This window comes from Seriola aureovittata, chromosome 10, assembly GCF_021018895.1.
Source record: "Seriola aureovittata isolate HTS-2021-v1 ecotype China chromosome 10, ASM2101889v1, whole genome shotgun sequence".
Lineage (NCBI taxonomy): Eukaryota > Metazoa > Chordata > Actinopteri > Carangiformes > Carangidae > Seriola > Seriola aureovittata.
The window spans coordinates 22,836,962-22,848,646 of NC_079373.1; the positions used below are offsets into that span (position 1 = coordinate 22,836,962).

Sequence of the window (11,685 nt, forward strand, 5' to 3'; positions counted from 1 at the left end):
GAAGGCTGGGGAGAGATCAGGTGACTGCCGGGCGATGAGAAGTGGGAACAGGTGTTTGTAGGGGCAGGGCAGAGAGGTCGATAGGAAGCAGGAGAAAAGTATGTGCACATCTGGTGGGTGAAGGTAGGTTTAGGCAGATGAGTGGAGGAACATGACCTGGAAGCAGTGGAAAAAGGGCGGAGGGGGAACGGAGGGGCAGAATCGTGACAGGACGGCCAATGTGTGGACAAACTGCTCTGTGCAGAGAGGCAGCTGTGCACACAGACAAGCAAGCTGGGAGAATTGATTTATTTTCAGTGAGCCGAAAGCTTCAAAGAGAAGAGAAGAGAGCGACTGTGTTACTGTTCTACACAGGTCTTCTCTTTTTAATTGTATTGGTAGTGTAGTCAGCTATTCTCATACAGAATGCAGAGGTCTGTGGTGCACGCGGGTCTCAGGCTCCAACTGAAAATCCTTCCTGTGTGTGTGTGTGTGTGTGTGTCTGTGTGCGGTTGTGGAAGATGTAAAGAGTATTGATTTTTAAAACTAAACAGCCTTCCTAAAGCACACGACCAGTTTGACACAAATAGATTTGGTCTGCTCTTTCCAGGGCTCAGGCTCATTACAACATATTACTGTTGTTTCCACGAAACTAAGGACCCAGTTTAGGTTCCAGCCTAGTTAGAGAAACTAAAACACACACACACACACACAGAGAAGGAGGGAGAGAGAGAGAGAGAGAGAGAGAGAGAGAGAAATCAGCAGTATTGCCAAAAAGATCTGAATACCAATGGATGAAATATTGCCAGTGTACAGTGAATCAGAAAGTATTCAGACCCCTACACTTGTTTCACATTTTGTTCTGTTGCAGCCTCGTTAAAATTCTTTTTTTTTCCCCTCATCAGTTTTCTCTCAATATCCCATGATGACAAAGCAAAAACATAATTTTAGAAGTGTATTCAAATGTATTAAAGAGGAGAAACTGAAGTATCACATTGACATAAGTATTCAGACCTTTTACTCAGCTGTGATAACAGCCTCGAGTCTTCTTGGGTACGACATGACGAGCTTTAAACACCTGGATTTGGGGATTTTCTGCCATTCTTCTCCGCAGATCCTCTCAAGCTCTGTACGGTTGGATGGGAACCGTCGGTGGACAGACATTTCCTTCCAGGTCTCTCCAGAGATGTTCAATTGGGTTCAAATCAGGGCTCTGGCTGAGCCACTTAGGGACATTCGCTGAGTTGTCCCTGAACCTCTCCTGTGTTGTCTTGGCTGTGTGGTAATGGTCATTGTCCTGTGGCGCAGTCTAAGGTCCTGAGCTCTCTGGATCATTAAGGATATCTCTGTATCTTGCTCCATTCAGCTTTCCCTCAACTCTGACCAGTCTCCCTGTCCCTGCTGCTGAAAAACAAACCCCACAGCCTGACGCTGCCGTTACCGTGCTTCACTGCTGGGATGATATTGGACAGATGGTGACCGGTGCCTGGTTTCCTCCAGACATGACGCTTATAATTGCATCCAAACAGTTCAATCTTGGTTTCATCAGAGAGTCCTTTAGGTGCTTCTTTGCAAACTCCAAGCGGCTTTTTATGTGTCTTTCAGTGAGGACTGCTCAGTTTGGCTGGATGACCAGATGTAGTAAGAGTCGTGGTTGTTCCAAACGTCTCCGTTTCAGAATGATGGAGACCACTGTGCTGTTGGGAACCTTCAGTGCAGCAGATTTTTTTACTTGCAGCCTTCCTCTGATCTGTGCCTCGACTCGGTCCTGTCTCTGAGCTCTGCAGGCAGCTCCTTCCACCTGATGGTTTGCTTTTTGCTCTGATATGCACTGTCAGCTGTGTATTTTCTTTCTAGATAAGTGGCCATGGTGTCTCAGTATCTGTAAAAGGATTCAGCGGAGGAGACATGACACCAAGTAGAGCGGCATATTAACCTTGATGGCCGTTATTGTTTAGATACTGTTGCTCACTTCCTCTAACTTTCTCTCTCTCTCTAGGGTGGCCCCATCCAGAACCTAGAGTCTCTGCGTTGTCTGGAGCTGGTGGAGAGCAAACAGTCAGAGTTCAGTTTCCAGCTGGTCATTCAGGACTGCACCGGTCAGAAATGGACCATCACTAACATACTGACTGTCCTGCCGCAGTGAACACAGGGACGCCGCTTGGCTGCTGGAACAACTGTGTTGTGATGGACTCTTTCGGTAAGCGAGGAAGAGCGAGCGAGGAACTCGACCGCTTCACACCAAAAACACCAAACTGACCCAGAGTTCTGGTGCACGTAAAAAGAATTAGAGTGGCAGTTAGACATGGACAAACATGCTGACCTAAGCATTAAGTGTCCAAAGTGTGAGCTGCGGTACCGGATCTATTTTTAATGAGAATCTGCACAGCAAAGGATGTGCTCCAATCAGACACAGAACATCAGTAACCTAATAGCCGTTTTATACCAATGGCCTGAGAAAAGACACACGAAGATGGAACAAGGGCTCATAAAACTATCCACCCAACAATTGAAATGAAAATTAAGGTCACTTGTTCCAGGGGACGGGCTCATGAACTCACGTGAGCACTCTGCTTATTTGCAGTAGCAGGCTGGTGATGTATTCAGGGTCCCTGTTTGCGGTTTAAGAAAGGGCCTGAGCTCCCTCAGCGTCATCACACAATCACCATAGCAATTGAAGTAAGCACGGTTTCCATATGTTTGTGTTCAGAAGGTGAGTGACGGCACACGTTTACAGAGAAATCTAACAATTCGACAATCCCACCTGGCTGAAAATTATACAGAGGAGAGCGGTGTTGAGTTATTATCGTTACACACTACTTGACTCAGAGTGTAGGCAGGACGCATCTATCATTTTCTTTCCAGCCCAGTTCAGATGAAGCACCACCCACTTCATTATGGTGAAAGCCTCAACGACACAAAGGAAGCCTTCCCATGGAAACCACACTAAGGACACAGGTCCTGTTGCGGTAGAACTCTTCTTCAGGTCTTCCGAAACACTTCACTTCATTACACATAGGTACATTTACATTAAAGAAATACTTCAAAAATTAAGAAACACACTGAGGCAAAGCAGAGTCGAGTGTTAATTATTAGATTTACTGTACTTTGAGGCTGGTTCATGAACACAGGCACTAAAACAGAATTCAAAAAGCATCTCCTTATGTCTCCTGGGGAGTCTCCACTTATTGTGGAGCGTATTCTCCAGGGTGCCACCCTTTTTCCTTTCTCCAAGAAGCTTCTTTCATTATTTTCCAGGGTTTTTTTTTTTTTTAGGAGCATCATGATGTCATACTCTGGCACTGATCCAATTGCTCCTGCATATCTTTTTCTACACGTAATGGTGTCAAACCAAGGTTTCTACATTAAGAAAAGGCTTTTAGGCCTTTATTTGATCACTAAATACATGTACTGCTGTTTACCAGTCATGGTCATATATGTGACATATGGTCCTCGGTTTGGTTTTCCCATAGTTCCTTAGGCCTCATCTTGCTTTAGACAGTTGCATAAGTCTAAGTATAAGTATCCTATTGATTAAGCGGTTCACACATATTATTCATTAGGTAGTTACATAATGTAGCTGGTTCACACCTTAGAGATCACATAAGATAGTGACTACACACATCCTTTAGATTGAGCACTATTGAGTTTCTATTGATCAATAAAAAAATATACACCCGTCCCACGAGGTCCAACCAGAGTCTTTGGAACAAAGATAGTAGCTTGGAAAACAGTGCTTTTAAAGATGAGCGACAGTCACATTTACACAGAGCTGAGGCAGTTCGTCTGTTTGCCATGGCTTCGAGTTAGAACGATAAACTAGCAAATTGTATCTAATAAGTTAGTTTAACGTTAATTCTTGCTTCCTATTAGCATTTTTTAAAGCCTGCTCCTGAGTACAAGCAGTTAGCTAGTATTAGTTAATGAATCAATGATGTAGCTGGGCCTGCTGTAATGTGATGGTTTTAGCTTTTATTTCAGACTTAGTGGTTGTGTGCGCTCAGGACAACAGGACATGGAGGAGTACCAACAGCTGAAGGTATCTTTCATTGAGGCTTTTGTCATATGGAAGTGGGCGGTGTTTCATCTGCACTGGGTTGGAAAAACAATGGACGTGTGACAGATGCTGTAGATTTCCTACTTACAACGGTGATGGAGAATAACCACAGAGTGATTTAAAGTGGCATTGTAACAGAAACTCTGTCCCTCAGAAGTTTCATATTTTGCTTTCTAATTAATTACATCAGGGGCAGAGACGTTGATAAGGCCGGCAGACATCGTATTGGTGGGTTCAGAGACAGAGCAGGAGATGATTTTCCTGCAAACCTTTTGTGACACCAGCACATAACACGACTCTGGCTCATGCAGCAATAATATTTATTTTCAGACCTGAATTATATGGAAACTGTTGGTGTTGGATTTAAGAAATGCTGAGGTCGTAAGTCCAAATTCCCACAGTATGACTTCACTGAAATAAGAAATTATGATCTAGCCACAAGCCAAACTTTTAGCCTAAAAACTGTCAATTTTTAGATATTTAGTGAAGTAAAATATCAAGAATCAACCTTAAAAAAAACAACACATTATATTTGTGTAATCAGAGAATGTAAACTCCTCTATATGAAGTGAAACACTCTAAATTCCCAGAAATATTACAGAGGATATGACCTCACTCAAAGCAGAGTGGCAGTGATGTTAGGACTTCTGGTTCAGACCTGATATGATGAATAAGAAGATAAAGGAAAAATCCACTCTAAAATACTGTCACTCCAAACAGGTATTTTCACTTATTATAGCCAATTGTGACAGGGAGAACTCTGCCTGGTGACCAAACCTTGTATATTTAAAAGAAGCAAAGCTGTAGTTGTCCTTCCATTATAGGGTTAATAAAACTGACATATCATTTTAACAAAATCTGTACATGCCCACACGGTCCTGAGAAAATGACTAATCTGGCAAAATAATTGAGAGTACCTGTCCGGGTGTAATATGAATGTGCAGAAGCTTTAACAGAGCAAAAACTCAAGTTCCGATATTTGCTGTTTGATGTTTTATATTATTTGGTATTTTTCTTCTTCTGTGTAAAGCGTCTTTGAGTATCCTGAAAAGTGCTCTATAAATAAAATGTATTATGTCAGTGGCCTCCTCCTTCAAAGTCCTCCTTTTGAATGTCAAGACCTAAGGCTGACCCCATCCATATTGTCAGCCAAGAAATGAGGCATTTTTGCCTGAATCTGGAGGAAACCACCAGTTTATCATTTATGTAAGTCGTCAGTATCCCACTGTGCCCCACTCGCTTCATCTTACCTTGTCTGTAATGATCTAAGTCGTGTTTACAATTAAGTTAATCTATGAAAAGGCCATTCATAATACCAACAACGAAGGCCAGGCACTGAACATGTTCATCGCTACATGTAAAATGCGCTAATCAGTTGCACAAGCTATGACGGCGAAATTAAAGTTGGATATATATGGATGTCTCATGTCTCATCAACCATAGAAGTTACAACCATTATAGAAATTTACCAGTTAATTATAGATTTTGTCCTTTTTTTGGAGCTAGTTTTGGTCATCCTTTCTATCAATAATAATGACTCTATGTGCACCAAATTAATTGCTGAGGTCTGGCTCATGGCTAGCCTGGTTCACGACCAATGATTTTCTGAACCACCACCTCAGATTTGTTTAGCCATTCAAATAGGTCTAGAGTGCCCACTGACATCTGTTTCCACCAGTTGAAATAGTCAACCAATCAGAGCTTTGTAGGATTAGGAAATGGAAAAGCTATAACGTCAACATTCTAGCTAGCTAGCTAGCTACGTAAGAAGTTAGTATCGCCATCTAGCTAGCTAGCTTGGTAGCTAGAATGGAGATGCTATCTTCCTATGCAGCTAAATAGGATAGCATCTCCATTCTTAATCCCACAAAGCTCTGATTGGTTGAATGGCTAGCTAGCTTGGTATCTAGCTAGATTGGGGATCTTGGTAGCTAGCTAGCTATATTCATGAAAAATAGCAACAGAAAAACATCATTTTTGTCTCTAAAAAGAAGTCAGGGCATGAAACATGAGATGTGAGATGATCATCCAGGTTTTAAACAAACATTCAGTCAAACTTATTTGGAACAGGAAACACAAGAAAATGGTAAAATTACCAACAAAACGTGTAAGTGTGTTGTAAACGTTCTGCATAGTTTACCGACCGTTATGAAATTTAGTATGTCCCTCAATTCTGAGCATGTGATGGGACAATTATAAGTCAGAAAAATAGCTATATTAGAGATTATGGTAAACGTTTGTGTCAGTATTGGTGAGAAATGTGTGTTTCATGATTCTCAAATGAAAAATGAGATTGATAAATGTGTTTGATGATTTGTGAGTAAAGTATGGTGGTCACAAGTGCTTTTTCCACTCCACAAACAAGTACAAACCAATCTTTATAACTTGAGTATACATCTATTTTACATATTTCCAACTTTAACTTCATAGAGTGAATAACATTGCTTTTATAAAGCTTCCTGTGCATATAAATAAAAATATTTGTGACGTTGTTTGCATTTATTTACAGATTGTTTACACAGACAGTTGGATACATGGATTGGGTTAAACTTGTGTGGAGTTATGAGGCTGTTTCACAGTCTCTTATCCTCAAATGCATGATGTGTTTGAGTGCTGGTGGAAAACTCAGACATCCGGCTTTTCAGCATATTCATGTGGAATTTCAAAGGGGGAAAGCCATTTTTCCCAAAAGATAAAACAGGTTTGATTTTATTTAATCAAACACAAATAATTCCTTGAGGTACAAATATAACTCCATGCAGACTGGGCATTTGTAGTTGAAAGTGCTGGAGTGTATGTTTTATGTATAAATACATTTTAACTTTTGCTGATTTGACACTTGCATAGTTCTAAATCATTTGCTCTACATTTACAGACCTCCAAAAGTTACACACTGTCATGAAGCTTTATTAAATATAACTGCTGTGCAATCAATCTCCCAGTTATTCAAAACCCCTGCCGTCAACAATCTCTATCAATAATTCAACACAAAAACAGGATGAACCTATCCATTATTAATCTGGCTATTATGTATTCAAAAATTCTCTTTTTCGATCACAACCCACTGAGGTACCAATAACACAGATAAAGCAGTGGTAACTTGTGGAGGATTGGAACTGTATGTCTTCTATCGGCTACTGTGTAGCATCTGTTAGCAAACTTTCTGTTAATCTTCTGTTCTTTATGTGGCTCAGGTTTGTAGATCCTGAAGTTTTAAAAGTATCTCAATTGTTGGGAAGCTGTTCATATTATCAAGTCATGGAAATGTCCGAGCTATTTTACTAGTGTATTTAAACTGGATATTTATAAGTACCAATAGTAAAAATGACAATGGCAAAACGTGTCCCATGTGACTGTCTCTTTTCATCTCTGCAAACAATGAATATTTAGTCACTGGTTAGTATGTTTAACACTGCAGGTCTTAGTTTAACACACAAAGACACATCATCTGTCCGGACATAGTGCATTAGCAACTGGCATACAGACATATAGTATTGCATATTAAAGACCAGTGGTGGAAGAAGTATTCAGATTCTCTAATTAAAAGAAGCAATAGCACAACTGAAAAAAAATGCCCTGCATTCAAAATCTGACAAATAAAAATACTCATTATCAGCAAAATATAAACTTGCATCATAGGCCAAAAGCTGTTTACACAGTATTGACATATTGTAATATCGCCTTAACAAACAGCTAAAGATTCTTAAGCTGGCGCTCATCTTTCTTCACCAGCTACACACCAACTTTGTCCATCTGCTGTTCATTGCTTAGGTACGGTGGGTTTATGTGAGCAGTCGGATGACTGAACCAAAACAGTAATGTTGAGGCCAAAACAAAAACAATGAGCTGAAGGATGCTAAAAGGCACATAAAGAGCGTATAAACCTTGAGACTTGATTTACACTTGTCTCAATAAACTTTGACTCAAGACTTGCCCTGAAAAGACTTGACTTGACTTTTCTGACATCTTGGGCTCAGCTCAACTGACTTGGGACTTGCCATCAAACACTTTAGTCTTCCTTTGAGGATATATGAGACTTTACTTGGAGTTGTCTTCATCAGTTTGAGACTTGGCCAGGACATGCTCCATAGGACTTGCAGCTCTCTTTTGATGGCTCCTTTATCGCTGAAATTTGCATTTTCAAGTGTATGACTCACTTTTCAGTAAAAAGCTGCTGACCCCCATGTCACCCATTTAGATTTCAGTGGTGAATTTTAGCTTCTCTTGATGGCCTGAGTGCTCTGAAGAATTTTTAAGTATAAAACTCTGGGGTGAACATTGCAAACCGAAGAAAGAAAAAAAAAAAAGACATACTGGTACGGTTTGTCCTCTATAGTGTATCTAAACTAGGGGCAAATGTGTGGGCCTCTGCAGCCACACAACCTCAGAGGATACAGTAATTATCACCTCCAGGCAACATCCTACTCTCTTGTTAGTCCACTGAAGAGCAGGCTGGAAACTATTTCTCTCAATCCCACTCACTCCCTCCTTCACTCTGTCATTATCCTCTCTACTGCCCCTCCCTCTTCCTCTCACTCCTCCTCACTCAGACATCATCCTTCCCACTCTCACATTCACTTTTCCTCTGCTGCCTCCTCCTCTTTTAATAGATACCATTATCGAGGATGCGTCTTCACTGACGAGGAATCCATCCTTTAACAAAGCGCCTTCTTAGAAAATACCAAGCATCACAACAGCCTTAAGTTTTGTCTCTGTAAATGATAAAGCACTTCTGTGTATAAAGTATCATAAAAGCTGAAACCGTGCGCCTATATTGTTTGGGTGAGTTAACACCTCATAAACAAGTCTCAGAGCCTCTCATAACATGGTATTGTATTGAGGTATTGTAAAGCTAGCACGTCCAATGAGCCGTGAGCATGCACAGTTATAAACACACATCCATCCATAGCACAAACCGGCGGCTGAGTGATTAAAGTCGGCGAGGCACTCTGGAGCCTTGAAGGGAGCAGTAATGATGCAGTGTCAACCTTTGCTCACACCTCATTGGCTCACGCTTCTGCTGAGTAACCACTGAGACTTAATTGAAGGGTGCACTGTTGCCAGGTGACCATGGAGGCCTAATTGAAGGGCAACGCTTCATTGGATCTGTGCCTGTCCATCAATCAGATGCATTAGTAGGAGCTTAGCTTTTTATCTTTGTTGGCAAGAATGTGTTGACTGGATGGAATGGAGGAATGGAGGAAAAGAGGGAATGAAATAAGGGGGAAAAAAAGAGGGATGTGTTTGAGGTTATGAAAAGTTAAAAAAAAAAATTTTTTGAGGAGATAAGGGGTGCAGAAAGAAGAGGAAAGGGAAAGATAGAAGAGGATTAAAGGTGCATGGGAGACAAGAAAGACAGGAGGAGAAGGAAGTCCTTGGGGATCTGATTATCAGATTAAGGAGCAAATGCTACATCAGCAATATTGCAGCATGGAAATGAAAGCAGTCCTGGCAGGAAAAGAAGCCTAATCTCCCGTTTCTAAATAGATAAAAAAAAAACCTACGCACAGCATGGAAACGATCAGAACTCCAACTAAGAATGAAATGACATTGAATTCAATTCCACAAAAAAGATTCTCATTTCAAATTCTTGCAGGCCATGTGTAGGGATCTTAAGAATACATTTTTTATTCTAACACTGTGCGGTGTAGTGACAAAATTTTAAGTATTAGTTATCATTTCAATTAGGCAAGCATAACTTCAGCTCACTGAATCCTCAGGCAGGTGTGAAAGTACTTGTAAGTGGATTCCTACAAATAAGACGAGCTAATAAAATGAGAAAATGAAGGCTTTTAGTTTGTTAATATAGTGGAAACTGGGGAGGGATAATTTGGCATTACCATTAACTATGTATGTGGGTCTATGGTAATTAGGCTAATGAGTGGAAATATTCTATTATGCAGTGAAAGCCTGAACAAAGGTGTGCAGGCTTGACAGATTCACTCTACCATTATGAAAGACATCAAAATACTTTCTGTTCACTATGACAGCTGCTTGGGAAAAAGAAATGGGAGAAATAAAAGAAGCATCAGATGTCACCACCAGGTTACAAAAGCTCTGTTGAGTCTGTCAATGTTCTTGATTCCTGAAGACTTCTCAAGACAAACCAGGAGAGCAAATCTGAGGAACACAGCTTGAGGCGGTCAAAGGAGTCATCGCAGAGAACTCTTGCAACCGTACGCAGGTGAATGACTGTGAAGAGGTCAGCGGAGGGCGCGGGACTGATGAAAGCTCTGTCAAATATCAGTGGGAGGAATGGGCAGGCCGCAAACACCCCCTCCGCTCCTGCTGTTGAGTGTGCAACGCCCGCGCCCCTCTGCCTTCCAAGCACAACAGCTCTTTCTCCCACTCGTAGGGAACTACAGAGAGGCATGAAAAGAAGCCGCAGTGAATTGTGCATCGCTTTGTCGTCTCTGAGGATCTTCTGCGCGCAAAAAGAAAATACACCATGGGTGGAAAATATAACACATAAACAATCTCCCAAACTGGGACACTGGGCCTTGTGCACACATCCATAAGGGTCTGATGCACCGAGCCAATTTAAGGTAACATTGCTGGTGAAGCACTGAGTAACATTGGTATTGATAGCAGAGAGATTATGAGAGATCTCTTTCCCTGCCCAGGAAGCTTAGAACTTATTAGTATTGTAACAACCCTGGCAGGGATGCACTAACTTCTCTGCCAAGTCTGAGCCACCCATTGGTCAGGAGGACTGTGTTGTGACTCGGACTATGAGTACAGTTTTTTTTTTTTTTTATATATATTTGAGATATGAGTCAGGACACTGTGGCCAGTGGCTTGAAACCTGGACTGTCCTTGGTTACTCTACTGACGTCAATCCATCAGACCGAAGCGGTGATTCACACAGTCATCCCTCGGTCAGCGTGACACTGTGCGCTACAGAGACCTAATTTCCATTTCAATTATTGGCCTAACACAGAATCCCTCGAGGTTATCGTTCAGAACAGGAGACTCGTGGACAGAAGATGCAAGAACTGAAGTCCTGACATTACCTCCAGACTAGCTGCAGTTTGACTAGCTTCATTAACTCAGTACTATCTCTCATTGTGTGCTTCTTTCACTGGCCTTTCTGGACAATAAAATAAAATTCAATCTGCATTAACTGATTTTTTGCTGTAAACATTTCTTTGCTATCAGTGGCTTATTTACACATTTAGTATATACAGAGAAACATTATCGTTCATTTGGAATAACGTTTGATTCCACCCTTTTAGCTCTGTTGTTACCTCCACCAACTCTGGAGAAACATATGAGTCTTTAGGCTATCGCTGCAAATCTGAGATTTTAATCGGAAAGATTTTTCACCAACAACAGCTGCCTGCCTGCCACCGAAAAAGAGTCTGATATGAGTGTCAGGGGCTTCAGAAACTGATGCACCTGGAGCGGCATCACTGTCAGGTGGATCGACCAGACACCTGTCAGTGCCACCTCTCCAATTATTTTCTTGAATTCTTAGGTCTACTTGCGAGATTGCCACCTCCTCCTGTTTGCCTCCAGCGCCAACATTTTGTTTAACTTTATGTAACTGCAATGTTGACTTGTATGCAGTGCACTGTTCTGCTCTCCATGGCCAGTTTTCGTTTCTGCCATTAAGTATATTGACCTCGACTCATGTCTTCCGACAACCT

General features: G+C 41.4%; 1 protein-coding gene across 1 annotated transcript in view; it reads left to right on the plus strand.

Annotated features, from left to right (window-relative positions):
* Positions 1-7,379, plus strand: part of LOC130176219 (polypeptide N-acetylgalactosaminyltransferase 18-like) — a 63,526-nt gene extending 56,147 nt beyond the window's left edge. Inside the window, exon 11 of the mRNA XM_056387170.1 lies at positions 1,979-7,379. Within this exon, the coding sequence (XP_056243145.1) occupies positions 1,979-2,125 (147 nt within the window). The 3' untranslated portion in view covers positions 2,126-7,379. The remainder of the gene's footprint in view (positions 1-1,978) is intronic.
* The last annotated feature ends 4,306 nt before the right edge of the window (positions 7,380-11,685 follow it).